The sequence below is a fragment of the Cynoglossus semilaevis genome, chromosome 11 (genome assembly GCF_000523025.1).
Source record: "Cynoglossus semilaevis isolate Cse_v1.0 chromosome 11, Cse_v1.0, whole genome shotgun sequence".
Taxonomy (NCBI): Eukaryota; Metazoa; Chordata; class Actinopteri; order Pleuronectiformes; family Cynoglossidae; genus Cynoglossus; species Cynoglossus semilaevis.
In genome coordinates, this window is record NC_024317.1 from 20,050,484 (window position 1) to 20,078,344 (window position 27,861).

General features: G+C 43.3%; 2 protein-coding genes across 2 annotated transcripts in view; both read right to left on the reverse strand.

Annotated features, from left to right (window-relative positions):
* mtss1 (MTSS I-BAR domain containing 1) overlaps positions 1-15,419 on the reverse strand; it is an 18,707-nt gene extending 3,288 nt beyond the window's left edge. Inside the window, exons 1-12 of the mRNA XM_017036886.2 lie at positions 14,681-15,419; positions 10,102-10,163; positions 8,188-8,261; positions 5,723-5,807; positions 5,517-5,608; positions 5,358-5,432; positions 2,924-3,081; positions 2,683-2,790; positions 2,339-2,436; positions 2,095-2,173; positions 1,809-1,934; positions 290-437 (exon numbers count right to left, since the gene is read on the reverse strand). Coding sequence (XP_016892375.2) covers positions 290-437; positions 1,809-1,934; positions 2,095-2,173; positions 2,339-2,436; positions 2,683-2,790; positions 2,924-3,081; positions 5,358-5,432; positions 5,517-5,608; positions 5,723-5,807; positions 8,188-8,261; positions 10,102-10,163; positions 14,681-14,752 — 1,177 coding nt within the window. The 5' untranslated portion in view covers positions 14,753-15,419. The remainder of the gene's footprint in view (positions 1-289; positions 438-1,808; positions 1,935-2,094; positions 2,174-2,338; positions 2,437-2,682; positions 2,791-2,923; positions 3,082-5,357; positions 5,433-5,516; positions 5,609-5,722; positions 5,808-8,187; positions 8,262-10,101; positions 10,164-14,680) is intronic.
* Positions 15,420-17,024: 1,605 nt separating this feature from the next.
* Positions 17,025-24,270, reverse strand: osgn1 (oxidative stress induced growth inhibitor 1). Its single transcript, XM_008321222.3, has 8 exons — positions 24,009-24,270; positions 20,814-20,873; positions 20,554-20,690; positions 20,108-20,299; positions 19,685-19,776; positions 18,785-18,984; positions 18,355-18,698; positions 17,025-18,185 (listed from the first exon to the last, which is right to left on the reverse strand). Exons 1-8 carry the CDS (start codon positions 24,037-24,039, stop codon positions 17,589-17,591), a joined length of 1,653 nt encoding a protein of 550 aa, XP_008319444.1. The 5' UTR covers positions 24,040-24,270; the 3' UTR covers positions 17,025-17,588.
* Positions 24,271-27,861: the final 3,591 nt, after the last annotated feature.

Here is a 27,861-nt window from a genome sequence, read left to right on the forward strand (position 1 = left end):
GGGGGGCAGAGGGGTCAGGGAAGGGCGTGAGACAGAGACCTACCATGGAGGGCTCTCTTCTCAGCTGAAGAAGAAGAATGCGTTTTTGAAACAAGAAGACAGGAGAGGACACAGACAGACAAAGGGAGAGACGGGTCAGAGGAGAACAGTAAGACATGACAGTTAGATGACGACAAGTTAAACAGCCAGTCAACACTCGACAGTTCACTTTAACCGAGAAAGACTGGTTCACAGCATTACAACCAGCGGGTGAGTGTGTGTGCGCGTGGACACATGCAGTTCCACTCACCGTGTGTGTGAATGGTGTCCTCAGAGCAGGAGGGCGTGGTTGTCTGTGTGCTGTATCCACTAGAACAGTGAAGGGAGTCTCTGCTCCTCTGAGCCTCAGGATGCAAACCCCCCAGAGTCAGAGACAAGTGATCTCGAGCTGAGCAGGACTGAGACACAGACAGTTGGGACAGAGAGACAGACAGAGAGACAAACAGGTAAAACAGAGGCAAAGAGAGAGACAGGTAGGACAGAGACAAAGAGCCATAGACAGACAGGTAAGACAGAGAGACGGAGACAGACAGGTTGGATGGGGCAGAGAGACAAAAATAGACAAGTAGGAAAGAGACAGACAGGCAGAACAGGGCCAAGGGGGACAGAGACAGACAGACAGAGACAGAGAGCCATAGACAGACAGGTAGAACAGAGGCAAAGAGAGAGACAGGTAGGACAGAGACAGAGAGCCATAGACAGACAGGTAAGACAGAGAGACGGAGACAGACAGGTTGGATGGGGCAGAGAGACAAAAATAGACAAGTAGGAAAGAGACAGACAGGCAGAACAGGGCCAAAGGGGACAGAGACAGACAGGTAAGATAGAGAGAAAGGAGAGAGACAGGTAGAACAGAGGCAAAGAGAGAGACAGGTAGGACAGAGACAGAGAGCCATAGACAGACAGGTAAGACAGAGACAGACAAGTAGGAAAGAGACAGACAGGCAGAACAGGGCCAAAGGGGACAGAGACAGACAGGTAAGATAGAGAGAAAGGAGAGAGACAGGGAGAGACAGGGAGAGGGAAAGACAGGTAGGACATGGGCAGAGACAGACAGGTAGGACAGAGAGACAGAGACAAACAGGTAGAAAAGGGGCAGATAGGTAGAACAGAGACAAAGAGAGAGACAGGCAGGACACAGACAAAGAGCCATAGACAGACAGGTAAGACAGAGAGACGGAGACAGACAAGTAGGAAAGAGACAGACAGGCAGAACAGGGCCAAGGGGGACAAAGACAGACAGGTAAGATAGAGAGAAAGGAGAGAGACAGGGAGAGACAGGGAGAGGGAAAGACAGGTAGGACATGGGCAGAGACAGACAGGTAGCACAGAGAGACAGAGACAAACAGGTAGAAAAGGGGCAGATAGGTAGGACAGAGACAAAGAGCCATAGACAGACAGGTAAGACAGAGACAGACAAGTAGGAAAGAGACAGACAGGCAGAACAGGGCCAAGGGGGACAAAGACAGACAGGTAAGATAGAGAGAAAGGAGAGAGACAGAGAGAGGGAGGGAGAGAGAGAGACAGGTAGGATAGAGAGAAAGGAGAGAGACGGAGAGAGACAGGGAGAGAGAGAGAGACAGGTAGGACATGGGCAGAGACAGACAGGTGGGACAGATGGAGGAAAATTCATGTTTGAACATAAATGGGAATTTCAGTTTTCAGGATCAAAAACACTGACAGTGTTGCAACAGAACAAGTACGTCTTAAGGTTCGTTTTTCTGAAATGACTTTTGCTTTTGTGTATGTGTGTGTGTACATGTGTGTACCTTCCCAGACGCTGACATGGCTCTTGTTCTCTCTCCGTGGCCAGAGTAAGTGTTTGGGGGCAGGGTTAACAGTCCATTCTCTGCTCTGTTTCCTGCGGCGGATTTGTGGGCGGTGCCAAGTGCGTCCTGTAGTGTGTAACGTAAGTGTATTTTTACACACAACGTACATCCACGGCCCACTTTTCATCACACTTAAAAACACTTTAATCAAAGCCAGTACAAAGGAAAAGGGGAGAAAATGAGCAGTGTCAGACAGGAGAGAATGAAATGTTTTTGTGCGTTTCACCTGCAGCTGGACTCCATCCACAGTAGAACTGATAGAGTCCAGAGACGGTCCATGTCTCACTGATCCAGACTGATAATTACTGCGCACACACACACACAAACAAACAAAGGGTCAACAGTTGACCTTCAACATTCGACCCTAAAACGCACCATGGACTAAAATCCATTTTGTTTACATTTATCAAAAACTGCAGTTGTGACAGAAAATACATTAGAGACTCTGTGTGTCTGTGTGTGTGTGTAACCTGCTGATGCTGCTTTTCCTGGACAGTGTGTTGCTTGGGGAGGCTGGCGGTGTCTGGTAGCTGTAGCTAAAATCAGAACTTTTCAAGTCAGAGATCACCTGAGAAAGAAGAAGACAAACCCCTGGAGTAAGTCTGTGTCTGGACCATATCATCTCCTGACTCACTAAAGNCGGGGGGGGGGGGGGGGGGGGTGGAGGAGTCCCGCATTTGTTCCAGTCTACAGACCCAACACCAGATGTCACTAATCAAGACAAACTAAGATGACTCAAGAGATCTGTTCAAGTACTAAACATCTGCTCTAATACTTCAGCGGGAATAATCCGGGTCAAAGGTCAGGGCTGTACCTGTTCACTAGCCGGTGGGAGTTTGTTGGGCTCAGCTGTCAGGTTCATCAGATCCTCTAGGATGGTCTGGAGGTGGGTCACCTCGCCCAGCATGTTGATCTCATGGTCCTTAGGAGACACACGGAGACACACGGAGAGTAGTGATTCATTCGGGGTTTTACTGATTCTCGAGTACGTTTCCTGTTAGACAGTAGATGTGTGTACACACAAACACAAACACACACAGACAAATGTGACTGACCAGCACGGGCTTCAGCATGCTGACAAAGCTGCAGTAGCGCGACCTCTCCTCTATGAGCGCTCTACACACAGCTCTCTTCTCCGTCTCCTCGAGCACCACGTATCGTACGTTGACGTCCTGCAGAGCGTTGTCCAGCTGACCCCGAGCTTCGTCTTTGCCTGCGGACAAACGAGACAAAGAGAGAGAGAGAAGAGGAAGTGATTTTCACTCGTCATTTGGTTAAAGGTTACAGAAAGGAAACATGACCTTTGGCCTCTTGATTGAAATACTTAAGAGAAAACTACAAAATATATAAATTTTTTTTTTTACTTCATCTGAAGTCGGTCAGTGCTCTGACATGGTCTAAATCAGTACTTCTCAAATAGTGGGATGGCGCCCCCTGGTGGGGCATGGTCAACTGCCTGGGGCAAATACAGTGAGGTTGGGCTTGAGAGGCTTCCAATGAAATATGTGGCACACTGGACAAGAAGTGTGCCGCTGCTGTAATGCGTGAAGGATAAACAAGCCTCCGGTCACTAGATGGCAGCAGTGATCAAAATAACCATCAGTTTGTGTCACCAAGGTAAATGTAAACATAGGATTTAAAAAAAAAAAAAGGTGAACAAAGATTCAGAGTTTGTGTGTGTGTGTGGAAACACTGTTCTATGAAATCTCTGCTCCTCAAAAACCTGCATGGTCTCCATCCTTGAACCAGTCTGGTGACATTCCGCGCACAAACGCATGCACGCACGCACCCACCCACACACACAGAGCTAACTGCTAGCCTCAGTCTGAGAAAAGCCAGGGATCGGCACCTGCTCTGCTCGCCCTGTAAATGATGATGATGATTAGGGATGTAAATACACTGAACTCATGATATGATAGGATTTGTGATTTTTTTTTTCTTTTGTTCACAATGCAATTTTATTACGATTTTTCTCACCAAACTGTCAATATATTAAACAACAAAAGAATATAAATAAATATTAACCGACAAGAGTTCGTGTCTTTACAGTGACACTGTAAAACCCCCCGTTTGTGTCTGTGAGAGAAGTTCTTCCCACGTTCTGTTTGAACACCCGAACGTCCCTTAAGCTACATAGGGATGCATTGTGTTGGTTTAATAGCAGGTCACAACCAACATTTTTTTTAGGGGTGTCCAGTACTGGAGTGTGTAGTCTCATGGTATGACCAGTGACTTTTTGAAATAACTTAGCCCTCTCCTTAATACATAATTCATTTTTCACTTCACAATGCATCAACACGTCCCTAATGGCGATGATGAAAATGATGAAGATCATGACATCATGATGCTAATGTTAATGATGATATCATTACTGATGATTAAGATCTTGATCATGAAGCTGATAACGGTAATGCTGATGGTGACGATAATGACGATGATGATGATGATGATGATAATGAAGACCGCCTGTATTCACCCTCATCCAGTCCGTCCGGTTCTTCTCCCTCTCTTCACTGACATTCTCTTTTTCTCCTGATGATTTTTGTTTCAGTGCATCATCTCAGTCAGACAGGTTCGTTCGAACAGGCAGGTTGAAACATGACAACATGTTAAAAAAAAAACCCTGTAAACCAAATTATATAATTTCACCGTCTTAACTCGCGTTAAGTACTCTAACCCTCCCCCACTGACGATGACTTAGTTTGATTTTGATCATAACAGCTTATTCTTCTTCCTCCTCCTCCTCCTCCTCCTGTTTGTCTTCTTCCTTTTCTTCTTCTTATTCCTCTTCTTCCTCCCAGTCTGTGGTTCGAAAACGTCTACAGCCTCTGTTTCTTCTGTTTCTAAAATGACTGATATTGCAGTTTAGATGACCATGGTCAGAGGTCTTCTTTATTTTGGACCTGGATTATGTGTCCACAGAAGATGTTTCTCATCGTCTTTGTCTCCATCTCAGATGAAGGACCAGGTCAACAGTTTGAAAACTAAACTTTTTTTTTTACTTTTACGTCATGTTGGAAGCTATAACTCTTGAGAAACCGTGGATTTTAAAAAAAACCCAATTTTAATTTTCCTACGATGACCATGATGAACTGCAGTCAGGACTCTGGACCTTTAACTGGTAGTCTGGTAGAAGAACAAAACCAGCTGACATCTGGTTTGAGAGAGTCTGCGACTAGAAGACTAAAAGACACATACATGGTCCTCCAAAATACTTTTGACACTGAGCAGTATATGAACAGAGCAGAGTAGATGATACTGCAGTAGCAGTCACGGCCATGTGTGAATTTCTAAAATAACAAAATGTTAAAGAACCAGAGCGGGGGGGAAAAAAAACCCCGAAGCAGAACATGTTCAGAGATGTTGGAGTGAAATCAGAGCCCGAGGGTGCGTCCAGGGTGTGTGTGGGTGTGTGTGGAGGTCAACGATAACCACCTGTGGATGATGTGAACCAATAAACCATTGGAGGAAAACCTTGGTTCTTCTTACCTTTCTTCACTTTCTTCTGCAGTTTGATGGTGTCTGAGGACTTCTTCTTGATGTCCGCTCTGGCCTTCTTATACTCTGATCACACGACAAACACACACAGGATCAGAGAGGTACGTCTTAACGCAGGTGTGTGCGTGTGGTGAAATGTTGCAATCGTACCTTTGGCGTGGTCTTTGTCCAGCTGACTGGCTACCTTCTTCCACTCCTCCATCTTCACCTCCAGAGGAGTGAGGAGACTCTCTGACAGAGCTCTATGGAGGAGGAGGAGGAGGAGGAGGAGGAAAAGGAAAGTCTATGTGAATGCTGACGTCACAGGTGAAAGAAGGAACAACAACAACAGAAGTGACTGACTGTGCCTCTCTTACGTGGTGAAAAGCTTGAGTTTGGACTCGATGCTGCGGTGTCTCATACACATCCTGGTCAGAGCTGAGCCAATCTCCTTGGTGGCTCCTGAAAGACGGATAAATAAGACGATTAAAGATGGACGTGCGAGGAGTTAAGTCTCAGACTGCTAAAAACACATCACAGTTGGATCAGTCGGTCTGAAGTTACTATCCACTGACAGCGGGGGGGCACCCTTCACAGGTCAAACTAGTCTGATCTTTCCTCTGTGGTTGGACTGGTGGTCTAATCGGAGACAGGAGACAATGGCGGTCAACAGTGAACACTGCTGACACTTACGAGGCTCTCATTGGATGATCCAGCTGTCAATCGCAGGGACACCGGTACACCTGGTCACTAAACACTTCACATTCAGTGAGCGTGAGAAGAAGGTGGTCTGTCTGACCAGAGCTCAGAGACAGTGATGGACACAGACTCGGGACCACCGTAGTCCATCACTGTCTCTCCCCTCAGTCTGGATCATTTGTCCTTTTGTCAGATGGAGAACGGTTCATGTGAATTAACGCCATTTTTAATTGTTTATGGTTTAAAAAAAAAAAAAAAATCACAGCTTCCACGTGCTTCCGTTAGAAGAGAGCATGTTTGAGATCCCAGCCCCCACCGTGGTTTGAGAACAGCGAGATCAACTTTCACTCACTGTCCTCTGACTGTCCTTCTCATCCTCCCCCTCCTCTCTCTTCCCTCTTTACCTTTCTTGCTCCATCCTGGAGCAACGCGCATGTATGTACACACACACACGTCTGAGTTAATCATTAAGCTGAGGTGTGTTTTCTGTATTTGTCTCTTGTGGTTTTTGACACTAGAAAGAATTGTTTAAAAAAAATCTGAGTCTGGGAGACTGAAGTCGTTCTTGGTCTTTACCCTATATTCAAAATCTAGGCTGTGATTTTTTTCCCTCCCCAAAACTGCTGTGAAGATGTGGCACAACACAGACATGTATGTAGGTGTGTCGCGCTGCAGCTAGCTACCGCTAATGCTGCGAGCTTTAGATTGTGTTCAGACACGTCTAATGGATCTCAGAGCAGACTCAAAATGAGCTGAGAGAAGAATGTGACCTGACAAGATCAGACAGTTCCTCTGTGGGAGGAACTTTTTTTTTTTCGTTCTCACATTTGGTCCTGCAGATCTTTTAACTGTCTTTAAACAATCGATTTTATAATAATATAATCGATTCTGCAAAGCTAACAGTACCAGGCATGGTACAAGGTTACTGGGTGCAGATCCTCAAATGACGTACTTTGGTTGGAAGACACACTGAAGACGTACTGATAGACTTAGTTTGTGGCGCTTGTGGACTTTCACATCCTAGCACCAGGTACTGTGATAGTGTAAACAGTTCCTGGAACTCTCCACTGTTTCTGGCACAAGCCTGTTCAATGGATAGACTCGGAGTTTGGCAGACACCTATAATTCCTAACTCCCTAATCCTGTTTTTTTTTTTTTCAGCGTAAAAACAACAATTCCACTATGGTTCCGTGAATTTCTTTTCATTCTTTCTTTTTTTCTTACCGTCATTAAAATGTTCTGCCGAGGTTAATGTTTTATTAATAATCTACCAATGACTCAACGTCAATATGTTCAACAACAGTACCAACCCTAGCAACTAGCCCAGCCCACACTCATAGTGACCACTTTGTGTCATTGAAGTTGACGAAAACTAACTAATCACAAACCTTTAAGATGAGAAAGAAACAGTCAGCACTGCGTCAACGGTCCCATGATCTGTGTTTGTGTGTGTGTGTGTCACATGACCATGATGATGATGATGTCTACAGTTCCTCAGTCATGAGGATTGGTTCTTTTAAAACATTAATAGGTCAAAGGTGACATACGTACGTTTGTTTCGAAAAAGTGCTTCCTTCAAGGTACATTTTTTGCCTAGTGTTTTTAGGAAACACTATGTGTTCACAAAGCTGGTACATGCTATTTAGACAACATTCACTCAAGATGGTTGTGTCACCCACTCAGCGACTGTAGTCCAGTCAGAGCCTGCTGTAGACCCACTGTAGCTCATGTTAGAACTGATTTAGGTTTTTGCATGAATTTGATAGAGAGTCACATTTGGATTCTGCTCTCTATTTCAGTGTAATAGCACTGCTAAGCTAGTGCGGCATAAGTAAAAGCAGCAAAAACTAGCAAAATTCAACCAAATTCTGTATGTAATTAAAGAAGCTAAAGATTACCCATATTACAGTTTAACAAAGACACCGTACCGTCATTTACAACAAAATAGTTATTGCGTGTTTCTAAGTCACATCTTACAAAACTAAAGCACGGGCATAAACATTAGCCGCAAACGATGCTTAAAGGTTTCCTGAGAAATAACCCCCGAAATTCATTCACAAAAGAATTGAATCGTCAACTTAAGAGTTAGCTTTACTATACAACAAGTACGTGTGTGTGTGCGTTTGTTAATGAGTGCGTTCACCTCTGGTTCCAAAAGCCATGTCTGCCACCTTCTGAAAAGCATCCAGAAAAGCTCCTGTGACCCCAATGGTAGTTCTGAAGGACACAGAAAAAAGAACTGATCAGACGTCCATTCTCTGGTTGACTCCATGTCGTCAGGCTGTGACACCTCAATATATCCCACAATGCACCGCATAAACTGCCCTACGCAGCGAGTAGGAAGTAGGGAGTCAGACTACACTGTGGTTGGTTCTGGTGGCCTTCTACTCGTTCCTGGTGCTGACTGCAGAGAGATGTGAGTTTGGAACTGAACGCAGGCTTTCTGCAGGTAGGGGGCAAACCTAATTGATTGCTTTTGTAATGCCATTCCAAAAATGTAATACTAATACTACCTATATACCAGAGGTGTGGAACTCGAGTCGCTTCACTTGGTCACGAGTCTGACTCGAGTCATCAATTTGATGACTTTAGCCTCGACTTGACAAAATGTAAAGAGACTTGCCACTCGACTTGGACTTTAACATCAGTGACTCGTGACTTCACTTGGACTCGAGCCCTTTGACTCGACATGACTCGAGACTTTCTCTAAAACCCAAAGTGATCTGTGTAAATATATCGTTAGTTTGTTTGAAAAGGACTAGAAAGGACTTGGGACTTGACTTGGCACTTTTCAGTCTTGACTTGGACTCGACTCAGACTTTGCCTGTCTTGACTTGAGACTTGACTCGGACTTGAGTGCAAAGACTTGAGACTTACTTGTGACTTGCAAAAAAGCAATGACTTGGTCCCCCCTCTGCTATATACACATACACACAAATAAAATATACATATTCAACTCTGAATTATTGTAAATTGCGAGCATTTTATTTGATAATGATAGAATTAAGATTTTTGAGAATCTAAATTATTTACTAGGGATGCGCCAGTTCCAATTCCAGTTATCGGTATCAGGCCCGATACCAGTCGATACCAGCCTTGTTGAGTATAGTTGGCGGCCAACGCTAGCCAACTATACTAAAAAAAAAACAGTAGAGTAGTACTCTAATAGAGATGGCACAACACTGCCGCTACATCACAGCGAATTAACTTTTTTTTCAGAAGGGGGTCGAGTATTTTCTAAACTGACACATACATGTTGTCATGTGATCAGCACAACAAGAAAAAGACCTGGAAATTTTGATCCTTCAGGGCGATTACCGCATTTAGCTCCAGTGTAATAGTCATGTTTTACTCATGTTGTCGTGCAGGGGTTCACTGTTCACAGGTATGAGAGAGGAAGAAAAAAAAGCTGTGGTCAGATAGAGAGAGAAAGAGTGGGGAGCGAGAGAGAGAGCAGGAGGAGAGATCGGGGGAAAAGTTACTGAGAAGTTCGGTGTAAGTAAATAAAAACAGCCATTTAAAAATATGAAATAAATAATTATAAAAAAAACGACAGGAATGGAAATATATATGTTGGGAATTGAATTTAAAGTTAATTTAATACTAATTTAATTTATTCAATAATTTATTCAATTTTAGTGCTTTTCAATGACTTGCAGAAACCCTGAAAAGAAGAGACAGCACAGGTGATTGGTGGTTGGGACTTAACACTAATTGAATTTTAAAATTCAATGACTTCTAGTGCTTTTCAATGACTTGCAGAAACCCTGAAAAGAAGAGACAGCACAGGTGATTGGTGGTTGGGACCAAAGTTTGAGAGCAGGAAGTGACAACATAAAGTAACTGGTATTGTGAACTGAGAGGTCAGTGTTAGGAGGGAACTGGACACCTGTGCTTTCACACACACACACACACACACTCAGAATCAATGGATATATTGTCCACACATGTTCCTTCACCAGCCAGCGCTATGTTTCTATAGCAACATATGCATGCACTTATACACAGACTGTGACTGTGAACACAGTGTGTGTGTGTGCGTGTGTGTGTGTCTCACCTGAGCTGAAGAAGTAGCTTCACTCCTTTGGTTAAAAAGTCCTCCCATGTAGGATAACTGGTCTGAAGAAGAAGAAGAAGAAGAAGAATAAGAAGGGGAGTAAGAATGACACTGTAGTAGAACAACAATACCACAGACTGACGGCGGTGTAGAATAACAGTCCCACAGACTAAAGCTAGTGTAGAATAACAGTACCACAGACTGACATTGGTGTAGAATAACAGTCCCACAGACTGACATTGGCGTAGAGTAACAGTAGCACTGACTAATCCTAGTGTTGAAAAACAGTACCACAGACTAACGCTGTGGTACCATAGACTGGAACTGGTGTAAAATAACAGTACCGCAGACTGACATTGGTGTAGAATAACAGTCCCACAGACTAAAGCTAGTGTAGAATAACAGTACCACAGACTAAAGCTAGTGTAGAATAACAGTACCACAGACTAAAGCTAGTGTAGAATAACAGTACCACAGACTAAAGCTAGTGTAGAATAACAGTACCACAGACTAAAGCTAGTGTAGAATAACAGTACCACAGACTAAAGCTAGTGTAGAATAACAGTACCACAGACTAAAGCTAGTGTAGAATAACAGTACCACAGACTAAAGCTAGTGTAGAATAACAGTACCACAGACCAATGCGGGTGGAGAACAACAGTACCGCAGACTGACGGCGTAGAACAGAGGTGTCAAACTCAAATTCGCAGTGGGACAAAATTTAAAAACTGGGACAAAGTCACAGTTTAAACTTAATATGTATTGAAAACTCGACAGCAATTGTGCACGTCTTCCCTCTCCAGACTGGCGCTGGTGTAAAAATAACAGTACCACAGACTGACACTGAGGTCAAGAAGATGGAGGAGCTCACCAATGTCCTCTTTGTTCCTCCACCACTTCTCACCTAAACCTTAAAAATTCATTGGGTGTGTCAGGAATGTCACAGCCACACTCAGAGTCAGTCAATCAATGGGAACGGACCAGGAAAATCCCACGGTCCTTGCACTTTTTAAAAAGACAAAGCAAAAAAACAAAAGACTGGATTCCCAGTCAGAGTCTCAGGGGTCACCAAGGCCACTGTTAGTGTCCAATCCCTGTTCCCAAGGACAGCTGCTACCACAACAGCTGCCATCATCTGTCTGAGGAAGAGCTACGACAATATCCAGTCAGTCAGAAGTACAGCCAGTCTGAACCGTTTATGCATTTTCATTCGAATTAGCCAAAAATTTATTTTAGGTGTCGGATCAGACTACTAGTTGTTTTTACCGATATGCGACCCTGAAATTATGACCAATATCCGACTGATTCCGATCCCGCGTATCGAACTGAGCCATCCTGAATATATAAATATATATATATATATACATACACATTCATTAATAAATATAATGTTAGCTTTTGGTTTAAAACAAAGGAAATGTTTATAGTCTGGAAAAATCCCAGTTAAAACGACCTTTTAACTGGGCCTAGTGGCAACTTTTTGGGAACCCCTGCTCTGAGAAAACAGAGCACAGATGTTGATGTGAAGTTAAAGGTGACTGTGACACTATGTTGTTGTGCGTCTCGCGAACGACTGTAAAAGCATCCTCCACACAGTACGAGCGACCGTCTCCCAACAGTCCTAGACCTTTCCATGAATAAAACCCGACAGAACACAAGGCCCTAAGGAACAACTCCATCGTTAGTCCACTCGTACCAGTAGAAAAGATTACTTCATATTTCATTTAAATGTTTAATGGAAAAGAATGATTGCGATATCCCAGTGAAATCCCATCACCTTTTCGGACTCCTTCGACAAACACTGCACCGCTCCACTACTTCATCTGCTGAGTCAGACTAAAGCACGGCAGTTCCACATTTCATACGTGCGTGTGTGCGTATCCACACCCTTTATTAACAACACTCATCCACAACCTGTTGACTCATGTCTTCTTCCTCTTTCCATGTTGCCACAGTCCAGAACTACAACAACAAACTTATTCCTGTAAAAAAAACAGACCGTTCTATAGACTATATTCATATAACACTGTAATCACAGAACAGTAAAGTCTTACTGTCTGTGTGTGAATGTGAAGACGGTTCTTCACATTCACCACATTCTGTAACGGCACAACACATTTGAACAGTGATTTTAACACCAACACTGCATAACTGTTAGGTACAAAGGTACTGAAACACACCCACGGTCATCCAGGACAGTACAAGAGAAGAATACTCCATGGTGTAGAGGCAGGTTCTACTGAACTATACACGCGCACATGCGCACATGTGACAGACGGCAGCACTGAGACTGGATTTGGTGGAGATTTCTTACTGTTGAAAGGGGTTTTTATTTCTCCCCAACCATTGCTAAAAACGCTTAGTGAGTTTGTAACTGTAACCTTGTTCTGCTTTGGTCAATTTCCCCCCCTGTTTTTAGGAGAATATTTTAAGTCAAGTCTAATTTCAATCTTTATTTAGAATTGTGTCAAATGAGTCCAATGAGACCAAATGTGTGTGATTTGTGAATCTGGGCTATACAAATAAAACGGACTTGACTTGACACATCTAACAACCTAATTCACTGCAGGGACAGAGTTGAAGGTCAACGGCTGCTTTTCCTTTCCTTTTCAAAGTACCAGTTAACAAGGAAAATCCAGTTATGATGGAGACACAGATCGGATCCTCATGAAGCAGAAGGTCAGACTGAAGGTCAGCCCGAGGAGGAGTGTATTGTTGAAGAGATGGATGTAAGCAGAGAGAGTGTGAAAGGTCAGGGTTTTTATTATGTCACTGCTGATGAAGCCAAGACCCAATCAATCAATCAAATGTCTGGACCACCACAATGTTCTACAAACTCTACAAGACACTGACCGGTGGTACTGACCATGCAACTCAAACATGAATGAAGAAATCAACAATAAAAACAATACAAATAATAATCAATAACTAACTACAGCTGTGACAATCAATAACCTATCACTTTAAAATTCAATAACGTGTCACCGTAACAATCAATAACTACGGCTGTGACAATCAATAACCTTTCACTGTGATGATCAGTAACTTATTACCGTAATAATATCACCTGTGATAACCTGCTCTGTTCTCATCACACTTGGCTGTGGACACTAAGAACTTGTGACAGTGACACAGTCTACGGAGCTGCACCACCCAGAACCACCTGCAGGCTGTTCTGACAGGTTAACATCAACCCACTGTCAAGACAGATGTGGTCTGTGTTGATGGACACACACCAGGGAGTGGCACTGCCTGATTAATCCGCTCATCCACTCTTACACAAGACTAGAGTGTTGCTACAGCCTGACTCATCATATGTGGCGTAACCAGACAATCCTTCAATCGTTCACAATGTTCACCAAAGAACAGCCCCGAAGAGGAAGTGTTCATCCAACCAAAAGCACTTTGTAAATACAGTCTGAATGTAGTACCAGTACCGAGTACAGTACGGAGTACTTCGTAGCCGCCCCAGCCTAAGTACAGCCTGAGTACGGTACACTCTCTCCAGCCGAGATGCAGTACAGTCACTCCGGACTGAGTACAGTGCAGTTGCTCCAGCCTGTGAACTGATAAGGGCCAACATCTGAGACCTTAGCGGACAGTAAAAGGGCAGCCCAGCTTAGCAGACATCAAAGCGCACATACACATACACATACACAACATACTGACCCCCCAACCCCTCACCACACACACACACAGCCCAGTTCCAGTTTGAACCTCCGCTCATTTATGATCCAATCAGCAGCAGCCTGACACCAAACAGAGTCATGAAGTGGTAGGTTCTGGTTCTGCCGCAGCTGGCACTCATGTTGACATTCTAATCTTCTGATGTTAATGGTTTAAGTACGAGTGGTTCCACCAGTCCACGGCTCTGGGGCTAAAGCGCGTACACACACAGGCACATACACGCAAAACACAAAACAATCCTCATCCTAGGGTTCAAAGACCTTCAGAGGATGTGCCATAGACTCTCCATTAATCTGCTCATTACGGCCTGTTTCACCTTTTGGTCATACTTTGACCTCTTTCATACAGTTTATTACATTTGATTCTTAGTTTGTTTAATAATTACATAATATTGATCAGGGGGAAAAAAGGCTTTTTTTTTTTGCTTATTTGCTTGTTTATCTGAGATTCAGTTTAACCTCGCTCTAAGTTTAAAGTTCAATCTTATTTAATCTAATGACTTAAGTACAATATAGGTCTTTTTAAGAAGTTTAACAGCTTGTGTGTTTACACAAGATATCAGTGTCGGTGGGAACAGTCATGAAAATAATGTCAAAAAGCAACATTTGAATTACAACGAAAACATTGGATAAAAGTGCATGTGATAACCGTTTACCAAAAGATTGAACAGCATTTAACAAAAACAGTAGTGAATATGTTTTGTAATAACGAGAATATATTCTCATATAGTCGTAATACGTCATTAAGAGTGTAAAATAATAAATATATATTTTCAGAAGAGAGGAAAATGTGTAACAATATTAGTGACGCTTAATTCTGTAAAAAGAGAACTTTAACAAAAACTGTATTTTTAGATTAGTAAAATACATATAGTGACGAAGATTGTTTTTACCTTCATGTCGTTCATGATGAGCTGGAAGAGTCCTCCCAGGGCGCTGCATTCCTTCTCTATTCCCGCATCCATTTTTCCAGTCTGTGAAAGGGAAAAAAAACCTCGACTTCCCAAACTTTTACAGGCTTTTTTCCACTGTCTCTGTTTCGCCAAAACCCAGTCAAACTGACTGCCGAGAGAATTGACGAGGACGTTGTGGCGGTAAAAACAGTCGAGGGTCAAAGTTTCACCAAAAATAATCAAAAACTGAAAAAAACTGATCCATGTTTGTGTCAGCCGATGCTCGCTGCCGTCCACCGCCACAAACTGCCGCAAACTCTGCGCCTCATGACTCAGGCAGAAACTGTTGAAAAATGTCGCACGCCTTGATCTCTAAATGTTTTTTACTTTAGTTTTAGGACAGGAGAAAACACGACTCAAAAAACATAAGTGGAGAGGCTAACGCGCTGGCTAACGGCGCTACCGAGTTAGCCTCAACCTGCGTGTGCGTGTGTCTGCGTGCGTGAACACAAACACAATGTAATAAATCAGTCCTGTCCGGCTTTAAATCAACGTTGTTTTAATCCAAATGAATCTTTTTCCTGGATATTAATCACGATTCTCTCTTTTTACTCCTGCGAAGGTTCGTCTTCTGTGTCCAAGGTATTTGGCGGTGACTTGTGACCGGACGTTTCCTCTCCGGTTCCTCTCAGGAGTACCGACCTAGAGTGAACGAGTGTCCCCGAGCAGTAAGGGTCAAGCTAACCATACCCACTTGTCCGCACATCCGCTTCAGAATTTCAAAACAAAACTGTAATGGCAGGAAATTGGCTTTCATGATAAGGTCCATAAATTCATGAGATCCTTAGATAGATTTTCTCAATGAAACATTGAATGTAGAATTTATGAAGGTAACTATAACGAAAATATATTTATATCACAAAATATAATATTATATAAAAAATAATATTAAAGAAAAACACCAGGAATATAAAGTAAATAAACAAACTGTAAAACAAGTCACTCTCATACAAACCTCCAAAAAAATGAAAAATGAAACCAGCTGAACGCTTTCGACCTACTTCCATGGCTTCACCCTGCAACCATCGCCAGAAAATATGATATTTCTGTCCAGTTTTGAAGTACTATCTGTGCCATAGATATATTTATTTACTCATTTCAAATTAAATTAACCACACAACCAGACACAGAAACGCTGTCTGCTGCTACGCACAGATATTAGCTGCGAAGAAAAGTATACGTATGTGGGTTTCCTCTATTCTGCCACTAGAGGGCGGTCATTCATAGAAAATGCTGCAGGCCTGTGGCGTCAAGGATGGATATTGCGCGTCTCATTGACTTTCCATGTAAATTTGAATTTAATTTGACTTTAAAAATACAACACGTGTGTGTTTGGTTTTACACTCACCACAGTCAAAAACAGGACTAGAATATTTTAGACTATTCGTGTTTTTTTGTCTGGTCCCAGATGTATTTACCTTCACGTCCACAGTTCTTTAAGAATTATGGCAGTTTATACTGCGAGTCTGATCAGAATCAGAATCGTTTTTATTGCTAGGTAGGTTTTCACTTACCTTACACAATACAGTCTGATAAATAACACAGTGAAATGTTTATTGATGAAAAATACCTTTAATGAAAATCTGAGTTGACTTGATAAGAAATTAACAGATGTCTGTCAGTACAGTTAAAACTGATGTGCAGTCAGAAACACAACCTCAGAAATCCAACATTCATCAAAAAAAAATTGAGAAAGACACATCTTGGAGACCAAGGCTGTGCATGAGTGTGTGTTAAAGGCACCAGCACCACTTATAGATGAGATAGGTCACTTTTCACTGTGATCACTGTGATCAGAACCCATCCTAAGGTTCTGATGTCATCAGTATATGTAAGAATGGATCAGTCAGCTTCATTAGTTCTCCCATACATGGTTGAACAGTTCTTACCAACAAGTTGGTAACAGCCACACCAGTTCCACAAGAATCCCTCCCCCACACACCCAGAAGGTGTTCATCTCTAGTTCCCAGAGTACATTCAGTACTCTACTTATATTATAATAAATAACTCATAAAAAGCCAACCATGATACCGAGAACAAAGAAAATACTTTTTTTTAAATAAGGAAAACATATTTTTGGTATTTAGAAATCCAATAAAAGATTTGATGTTTTTGGAGCTTGCATTGCTTTGGAGACAAATTCTGCTTCCATACAAAGTGGAATGTATACACTAATGATATAGAATCAACTCACAATAGGTTTAGTCACTGAAGAGAATAACATTTCAAAATGTGGCCAAATCTCTTAGGAGACTGGAAAACAAAAAAAAAAAAAAACAGGAGACTGGAAAAAAAAAGTGTTTGTTAACCGCTAATAGCTATTTTGCCTGTTCGTCACCAGGGGGAACCTCACTTTTCATAAATACACAAGGAAGTTTATGTAGTTTGCATTGTAAAGTTTTCAATGTTATTGTAATATTAGGTAATTGTTTTTATTTAACTAACACTGTGGCTTCCTTATCCCTGGGGGTGGGGAGGCAAAGGTGAAGCTGGATCTGAAAGAGAACTTTGTTGAGTTTCAATCTTCTGTGGACACCACTGTGACGGTCTTTTTCTGCATGGTTCAGTGGGTCTATACTTGATAGAATGTTCTGCTGTGATGGATTAGTTCCAACCCAGACCATAAAAGAATGCATCTGAGAGAAGTGCTCTATGGTATCAGTACCAAAAAAATGTTTTACCCACACCCAGCCCTGTCAAGGTTGTCCACCAAATGCCACAGATATCCATGAACCTCATCCTGTGTTGAAGCTCTCACTCTGACCCAATTATCTGTGTTCAAAGTTGATGAACTAGAGGTTGCCTTAGGTTGACAGTAGAGGACACCACCGTCAGTGACAGCGCAGTTCTAGAGTTCATTTCCTGTCTGTTTACTGTCAGAATAGAGAGGGGAACATTGCAAGCCCATGGGGCTGATCATCCCTTGTAGCGTGACCTCCGCACATCTGTTTGAGGACGAGCCTCTGAACCCCATTCTTTGACATCTGCTCAGGTCACTAGCTATAGCCAGGGCTCCTCCCTTCAGAAACCTCACGAAGTTCTCACCCACCAAGGGCCCCATGGCATACATGCCCGGCGCGTCTGTCGAAACCACCCGGTTTGTAAAGGGGTCCACATCAATCGGGTTCCGTCGACAGGAGATGGGCTCATCGGGGTCAGTGCCCAGCTGGCGGCCATTGTCTTCCAGAAATGAAAGGTTGGGGTGGGAACCAATGAGAACCAGAGCCTTGGAGACCTGGACCACGGTCCTTTGGCCCGAGTCTGACTCCAGAACACATTTCTTATCTGGTCTAAAGGACACTACCCTGTGACACGGGAAGCTCAGGTAACCAGAGTAGGGTGTGGATGGAACAGAGTTGGTGGAATGATGATTTAGGTTCTGGTCTGGGAGCTGCGATGGTGGTGGAGGTGGTTGGTGCTGCTGCTGAGTCATCATCTGGTGAACCTGGAAAATAACAGGAAAGCGGTGAAGTCTTCCGATGGTATTGAAACCTTTCACAGAACACATGAACGTCGACGATCTGCGTCGAACTCTATGGTACAAGTCTAATTTCCTCCAGGGACACATGATTGGCTAAGTGCTGCTCCGGCTCCAGGTCTGGAGCTCACCTCACCTTGTGGTACTCTGGATAAAGCAGCTTGGGCAGCTGGTTGAAGATGAGGCCCGAGTCAGTGACAGAACGTCTGAAGACGTGATAGACCGGCGTGGTGAGATGGTGAGCAGCCAGCACTGCATCGGCGGCCGTCAATCCTGCCCCCACCACCAACACTGGATCTGAAGATTGGTGCAGCTCGCCCCTGGAGATGGCCATCTCCAGCTCCCAGAATGAGTGGCAAACGTAGGGCAAGGACTCACCGTCCACACCCAGTCTCGCTGGAATGTCATGGGTTCCAGTTGCCAACACCACATTGTGGGCCATGACTGAAAACGGCACCTGCTCCAAAACAGAGCAGCCATCTAGAAGTCATGGAGGAGACATGAGTCAGAACACTTCTGAAGAACTATAAAATAAACCCGGGGTTTTGGGGGAGGATGGGACTGACCTCCCAGCTCTTCTCCATCTCTGTGCTGCAATCCCGTCACTTTCCAGTAGGGCAGACCGCCATCCTGGGTGTTGTGATGCCTGGTAACAGAGGTGACAATAGTCCCACAGGCAAAGTTCTGCTGCAGGGACATTTGGGTCACGTAGTGTTGGTAATACGAGGCGATCTCTGCAGGTGTGGCGCGGTCGTTTCGCACATTTCTGTCAGCGAACACAATCAGAAAAGATGACAGCATCAGGACCAACAGAACCCCAGCCTCACCAGAAAGTGAAATCTGATCAGAAGAGTTTTAAAGAAACATCTGGGTCATGGACCACGGAGAGGCCGCCAACATCTGGGTCATGGACCACAGGACACATTCATGATAAGATAAGGCTTTACTCAATTCCACACCGGGGGAAATTCAGTAAATGAATGACAACCTTTTTTTTGTTTTAATCTATTTGTTTTTCTTTTATTATATTATTTTCTTTTAAGTTTTTAATTTATTTTAGGTTGATTTATTTTAAATGCTGTTAACTGAGTCAATTCCAGCTATTAGATTTGAGTCTTTGTTTCTGGCCAAAGGGAGGCACTCGGGTAATAGTAACTAAGTTTCCTGCCAAACTGATTGACTGCAGATGACATTGAAACAAGTCAAACATTTGCTGACATAGCCGAAGGATGATTCAATCCAAGGGATGGAAACTCACACTGGAACAGAACCGTCACCCTGGGAGCACACACACACACACACACACACACACACACACACAATCTAAAGCCATTAACCCGAGAACTGTTTAAAGTATTTGTTTTTCCAGTGGAGGATGCCTCAAGGTGGGTTCCACACCTGAGCACATCAGTTCGCCACCCGCAGCGCTCCATCACCTACACCTGGGTTTGACATGGTGCACAGACCTGCGTTTGTCTCTCATCCACTCCTTCAGTTTGAGTCCAGGCAGCTCCATCCAGTTGGCCAGACTAAGGGTGAGCATGGACCCCTCCATGGCCTAGAACCAGAACACAGTCACACTGTGAGATGGATGTGGTCAGCCACAGCAGTGAGAGATAAAAGATGGCTCCTGGACACTAAATGAAAGAAATGAGTGATCACACGACAGACTGGAAAAACCTGGTGTAAAGACCAAAAATAAACATTTAACATTTTAAAGATGTTTGACTTTAAGCTCAAAGGCTGTATTATTGGAAGTCCAAAGAACATCTTCAGGTGGAACCCAGAAGGTGTTCATCTCTAGTTCTAGTTCCCATTGCTACATCATGGTTCCTTACATGCCAGGCTCCTCCACCTCTAGTTCCCATTGCTACATAATGGTTCCTTACATGCCAGGCTCCTCCAGGGGGACCCTTCCCCAGGACCAGGTGTGGGATGGACCTCTCTGGCTCATATCTCCACTCCAGAGGAGAGCTATGGTCCAGGCCAAAATCACTGTCAGGGAGCAGCAGAGAATCAAAGAGCACAGCTACAGGGTTGGACGATCTGCCTTCTAGACCCTCGCACAGATAGTCCAGATCCTGGAAGAAAAGACCAGAGACTTAGTGAAACTGAGGCTATAGACGACAATTCTGAGCTCCAAAAACACTATGTCCTCGTAACTGAGAATTGAAGAAAAACGTCCTGTTTAAATAATAAATAATACAGAAGCCTTCTGCTAAAAAAAAAAATAAATCTGCAATCAATGAACAACGCAATCAGTCAGCCAACAAACAAACCCACCAATCAATTAACAATACAATCAACCAACAGACCAATCAATAACGGTTGTCACCTGCTCCAGCAATGACAGCTGCGGCTTTTCTGCTAGCTTCCTGTGCAGCAATGGATTAGGGTGTGATGCCTCAGGTGACGGATAGGGGGTGTACCCTGACAACAGGTACGATAAACATATCCCTGAAGGACCGTTACCTAGAAAACACAGAGAAATGTGTTAAAAAAATGTGGAAAAAGTACCTGGAACTCAGGACAGTACCAGGAACAGCTGTGGCTACACTGTAAGTGGGTTTGTGTGTAAGTGTGTGTAATTCTTACCAATGATCACCACAGGTAAAACCTCTTCAGGAACGTCCTTATCGTTGAGATCCATTTGAACTACAAGGAAACAAAAAGTACAGTCACCGATAACAATCACATTATCAGGGAACTCTGCCCCTGCTGGAACATGAAACACACTGCAGACTGGACGGTGAAACTAAAGTGTTTACAGTAACATTTAGTTTTTATTCTGGTCTTTGATATTTATGATTATAAACACATTATTACTGTCATTCAGCTCCAGTCTGTGGCTGAGTGCGTATTGTTAAGAATCTCACAATTCGATTTTTTTTTAGGTCATAATATGGATTCAATCCGATATTGATCCAAATGCTTCGGTATTGATTCAGTATGAAGTAGGACTAGATAACTAATTCAAGTTACAGTACCAAATAATTTAGTAAAAACAATTATTAATTTAGTTCCACACCCATATGAACAGCCATGGTATAACTCATAGCATTTTTTAGCAATAAAACAACAGAAAATAAAGCATCAGCCCAATAATAATAGTGCATGACAGCACCCCCATTTGCCCTAGACATTGTGGTGGAGAGTACTCTATATTTTGGGGAGGCATTAAGACAACATGTTAGGCAGACAACCATAAACACAGAGGTCGAAGGTATCAAATTACATTTACTCACGTTACTGTAATTGAGTAGCTTTTCTGAGTAATTTATAATTTTTTAATTAGTTTCTGGTTGTAGGTCATTTTACTTTTACTCAAGTACATTTTGACTGACATTTTACTCAGTAAAAAAAAATTATATGCAGTGAAAAACAATCTGCGTTAACTAAAAGACAATTGCCTGGTCTGCAGATTTCCCACTATGTTAATGTAGCCAGATAACGCTGAATAAGAGACAGGCTGTAGCCTGTTGATGATGGCTGGTGCCGAACAAAAATGGAGCTTGAGGATTGCCAAGCAGAGTGCTTCCGTGGAGCGGATGAATCAGAAAGAGAAGGAAATCCTTGGCCATATCTCAGCCAGCTCTTTGTTTTCAAATGCAAACAACACAATAACTTTTTTGTGCAGTGCCAAATGTGCCTGCCCTGGCAGACAGAACTGTCGCTGTCAAAAGAATTCCACATCAAACGTGCAATAGCATGTGGTGGTAAGTATAACATACTTACCACCACTATACTTACTGTGCTTTTGTCTGTGTATCCCAACCATTATGTTTATTGAGGTTTTTTTTTTTATTTTCCTCAGTTAATTTTCACAGTGATAGCCCATCAAAATTACAGCTGAACTGGGTATGCAAACTTCGGAGGCCTATAAGAATTTAGGCTAAATATGATATAAAGATGATATATAATATGATAAAAGGATATTATGATGGTATTAAATATGAAGGCAGGCACCTCATGTTGTAGCCAGGAACAGCATCCAACATTCTAAGTTGTCATGTTGGCATTGGTGCATCAATATTTTTACCCACCCCTGACCTGAACCATCTTCCAGTGAATCAGCATCCCTTGTTGCTATGATAAAAATGTTAATCCTGTGGTTACAGCACTTGGTTCTTTGTTGTTGTTGTTGTTGTTTACAGACGGTTCATTAAAACGACAGGATCGGTGTGAAACCTCCTTTTTAGGGTTCTCATGGTCCTCCAGTGAAACCACCTTCACAGGTTCACAGCAGAACTGTCTGATCAGTCACACCAGACTTTAGAGCCAAAAGGGGTCTTGACTTCCTGTCAGCTGTGACTGCGGTAAGACAGGCTGCTTAACGGCCCAGTCACAGCCCTTATACAGGTTTCTCTGTGGGCAGTGTTCAGCCTGTTCAGGTTAACCCTGTTAAGGGCTAATTCAGCCTAGATGAAGGAGGCCGCCGCTGCTGCAACTGATGACCGGTCAGTAGGTGAAGAGAAGAACCAACAACAGTCACAGTCACACAGCATTCCTACACAGCTCCACATAACTCCACAAAAATGTGGTTCCATAGCGTAGCTGTTGGCACACCTGCCTTGCAAAAAATAAATATATATATAAATATAAATAAAAAATAGCAGGACATCCTAGGTTTGACTCCCAGTGGAACCACATATCCCTTATGGCACCCCCCTTGGTAGCCATACTCTGCTATAAATATCCTCATTGTGGGACGAAAAAAGGAATGCCATTCTAAGGGAGTGAATAAGGGACTCTGCTGCAGCTCTATCTACATAAAGGAGGGCACAGAGCCAAGAACATTCACAAATCTGCAGAGTCATGGTGACACAGAGCTGGAGCGAGACATGTGCAGGATAGAAAAGAAGATAACTGGAAAAGTGGAGTAGAGCAGAAGCTGGCCACAAACACATACACACATTCTTCTCTTCACGGCTGAGAATGGAGAAACAAAGCAGAAGCCATGTCCACTTGAAATGCAGCCTGACGTTCAGCCTCCACCATAGAGAACCCTATGGCTACGCTGCTGACGACGACCTAACGTTACCCTAGAGACGACTCGGTTCATCTGCCACCTGCAGTGGCCCACAGTTAATGGGGTTTTAATTAACTGGCCAGGGATGTACAGAGTTCAGAGCTCTGTTTAACCGTTAGACAGAGGTTTTTAATACAGTGGATCAGCAGATTCTGCCAGACACGCGCACACAGGCACGCGCAGATAGGCATAACCTGCCTCACACAAACTCCACAGTGAAAGTACGTTATTTTAGCGCAGAGATACTGGTGATGCTGGTCCACCTGTGTCCCTTTGCTCAGTTTGTGTCTTCTTCTGTGAAATGACACCCTGAGAACCTGGTTAACTGTTTTAACGGGCTCTACACTTACAGAACAAACTGCTCGAATCTTCTTTTTGTCATGTCTGGAGGTCGTGCACCGTCTTCCACTTCTTTTAAAAACATGCTAACGAAACCCCATCAAACTAAGTCAAATGCGTGTTTTACACGCGAGTGAAGATGTTGTTTCTAATATGTTAGGCCAGCTCTGCAGCTCTGCTTTTATGAGAATGTGTCGGGAATCCTACTGACACGAACGAGAGCCCACCCACCGGCCGACCGACCCACGGCGTCAGACACGTCAGTTACGTCAGCTTCTGCACATTGACTGAAGAACCACAGAAAATAAAGATTTGATCACATTTTAACAAACCACTAAAAGAAGGACAAATGGAGATGCGTGTGTCTGTGGTTGTTGATAAAGGCGTCGCTTTGTTTAGAGGAAATTAAGCTTTTTACTCACATTCCAGAAATGGCGGCTCAGACTCCGACATGAATGAAAACTGATTCTTTTTCTTCTTCGCCCGTGTGTTTTCCAACTTTGTCCTTCCTGTTTTTCTGCAAACCCTCTGTCATTCGTTCCGCTTAGTTCGTCTTCTTCTATACATGTGTAACAGGACTCGGACCTTTCATACCGCGGCCGCACGCGCATATACAGCTTTTATACCATCGTCAAAGGCCGCAGCCAATCAGAGGCCTAGAGGCTGCCGGCGCGACTGCCTCTTCCTCCTCGCTTACCCACCACAGCGCACTGACGTCACAGACAAAGATCGTCCGACCGAAGCTGAATGGCGGAAAAGGCCGAATGTGGAACTTTTGTATAACGGCTAAGATGGGAGGAGGCAAAAGGAGTTCAGGAGGCGCCAAAAAAGTCTTATACAACAGTTTTTTTTATAAAGAGTTTTTGTCAGAATACTAATACCCCCTGCATTTCTATACGTTTATTATTCATAACTAGTCCTCTCTAACTCAGAAGAACTACTTTACCATTGAAAATTAATCATAATCATGATAGTTATTCCTACACCTGTACTGTTTAGACTGTAACGCCTTGACTATGCTGTAAATACCAGGGGTGGCAAATTGTTCCAGAAAGGACCGGTGTGGCTGCAGGTTTTTGTTCCAACCAAGCAGCAGCACTTGGCTCTTTTAATCAACTGATCTGAATCTCCAGAAAGCTGATTGGTCAGTCGCTGTGCTCTGGATAGGTTGGAACCAAAACCTGCAGCCACAGTGGCCCTTTGTAGAACAGTTTGCCACCCCTGCTGTATACTATAGTGTTTTATGTCAACTTTTACTCTGTCTTTCCTCTACTCTGCTTCCCCTCCCCCTCTTTTGAGACTTTGGGCTGAACTACTAAAACTGACTTGGTGTAACTAAATGGCAATGCAGAAGTTGCAAGTTGAACTTTACTCTACATTATGTCAGAGTTCATCTGACATAATACAACAGGCATCAGTGGAGTTTGAGCTGGAGTTGGAGCGACCCTTAATGAAGATGCCTCTGGGACAGTGAGCACCAGCCTGTGAGTCACAGTGTAGTCCTGTTTAGGAAGCAGCCTGTGTCTAGGTGTGAGCGTCACTGGGATCAGCTTTCACTGGCAGAGATCACAGCTGAGGATGAAGAGATTAAAGCCACACAAAGGCCGTAGTGAAAACAGAGCATTCCTCCTCTGGAACTGAAGGGATATTCAAACAAGACAGACTCACGATGATGTAAGGACGCACCGATAATTCTAGCCGCTTAACTGTTGTATCATCTTTAGACCATGCTTTAGGGTGAAGGGTGCTGGGATAAGGTACTGACCCTTGACCTTGGTTGGGACTACGGGTCAAAAATATTCTTTAGAGCAGTGTAGTTTGTTTCAGACAAAGTTTTTGCTGAGTCATTGTCCTTATACATATTTCCTGAGTCATGCTGGTCCTGACTGCCCATCGCATGGTACCAGGAAATGTTTGTATATTTAAAAAGGCTCTTTCATTCAGTGGGTTCAGTCCAACAGCAGGTTCTTACAAGCTCTCAGTAAACCACTTGACCTTTGACACAGTTATGGCCCACACCTACTCCTCCAGGTCTGTTCTATGCTGCTGAAATGAAGTATAACATGAATCTGATTATGTAAGACCAGTCTAACAGATCCGTGATCCACATGGATTGATAGGCAGGCACACAGACAGACAGAAAGATAGATAGATAGATAGATAGATAGATAGGTAGGTAGATAGATAGATAGATAGATAGGTAGGTAGGTAGGTAGGTAGGTAGGTAGGTAGGTAGGTAGGTAGGTAGGTAGGTAGGTAGGTTTGTTATGTGAACAAGTATATATATATATATATATATATAGAGAGAGAGAGAGAGAGAGAGAGAGGAGATAATCAATTAATTATGGGTTCAATGTCATTTCATTTAATTTACTCCTTTTTTACATTGTTTGGTACTAGTGGAAATAATAAGATTTCTTGATTCTGGATTCTTCTTGAGTCTTGACTGAGCCCAAAACTCAGTGTCCACAATTCCCTGTGAGTCCACTCCTCTTGTCTTGTTTGTTACTATTTCAAAGTCAATGTCAGAGGACGAATAAAATCTGATCTAACTTTCTGCTGGCTCAAAATCTGGCCTCAACTGGATGTAAACATGGACATGAACTGGGCCTTCATAAAATTATGGAAAATCTAAGATTATCTTGTCCCACTTTCACTTACTGTCACATGCTATCCCATGTTTGATGAGGAAGTTTCGACATCAACAGCTCTATCCGCTCGAGCAGGCACATTTTGTACTGCACGATAGCGTTTTTGCCTTTTGAAAACATTTTTGCCTTTTGAAAACATTTGAAAACAAAGAGCTGGCTGAGCTCTGGCCAAAGATTTCCTTCTCTTTCTGAGTCATCTGCTCCAGGGAGCACTCTGCTTGGCAATCCTCAACCACCATTTATTGTTTGGCACCAGCCATCATCCAACGACAGGATAGAGCCTGTCTTATATTCAACGTTATCTGGCTACATTTCCAGGTTCTTTTTAAATGTAGCAAAGTAAAATACTTAAGTGAAAATGTACTTCAGTAAAAGTAAAATGACCTATTCCCGAAACTGCTTAAAAGTTACAAATTACTCACAAAACCGACTCAAATTGCAGCAACTTGAATAGATGTAATTCGTAAGCTATTGCTCATTCCTGATACTGGAAAGCAGACTCAGTGAGTTCAGAACACCAGGGGATTACAGTCCTGTGTGTTTGTGTGTTGACCCATGACACCGGGTCAAAGGGTTCGTACATGTGGAGGGAGCGTGTCTTGACATGTCTTTGGAGGCTACGGTTTTAACAGCATCACTTCTGGTTTGACTTGTGACAGTTATTTTCCAGTGAATGTCCATACTGACTTTTAACTGTACTGACTTTTAACTGTACTGTGAAATGAGGAGTAGCCTTCCAGACCCAAGTCTGCTTCCTTAACCACTAAGTTAAGTGCCCCCTCTGTAGTTTTCCAAATTTGGCCCAGTTTGTTTTTATTACCTTGATTAAGGTTAAGGTTTAAGTTAAGGTTGAACTGTTATTTTTGAATTATTGCATTGCAGCAGCATAGGAGACAGAGGCGAGACTGTACAAAAGAAAGTTACATATTAAAACACAACAACTAGATCAAGGGGAGGAAAAAAACGACTAAATCCTAAAGAAAAGATGTAAAGTGCAGAATAATTAGAATACGATGTATGACCATTTGACAGTTATTGAACATGTTATTTACATGAGCAGAATATATTGCACTAACAAACCTGTAATACAAGACCGAGTTGTCCATGATGAGATTTAGCTCTGCTAAAATCCTTCTCTCCAGGACTGAGCTGGCTCTTCACACCAGTCTGACACCAGACAGTTCCTTTCCCTCTCCGAACATCCGCCCGCCCACAAGACAACGCCATAGGCAGAAGTCACCAGTGTCATAGAATGTTTTCAGCAGAGTCCTGCACACTCGGTTCCCATCAGCATGTGGAGACGACTTTGGTCCTTTCTGTACAGGACACCTGTGTGTGTTGGCCAGTCCAGTTTGTCATTGAGGTGTATACTCCAGATCATTGTTCTCTGATACAATGGCCGAGTTGTCAGAGAACTCCCGGAGACGAACAAGAGTCCGAGTTGTAGGTGAAGTCTGAGGTGTCCAGGGTTGAAAAGAAACAACCTCATCTAACCCGGTCTCATTTACTGTGGCCTGTTGGTGAGGTAGTTTATGGTCTACTTGGTCAAGGAGTTGTCCACACCCCCCCCCCCACCCCCCCCCCGCCCCCCCCCCCCCCCCCCCCCCGCCCACGCACACACACA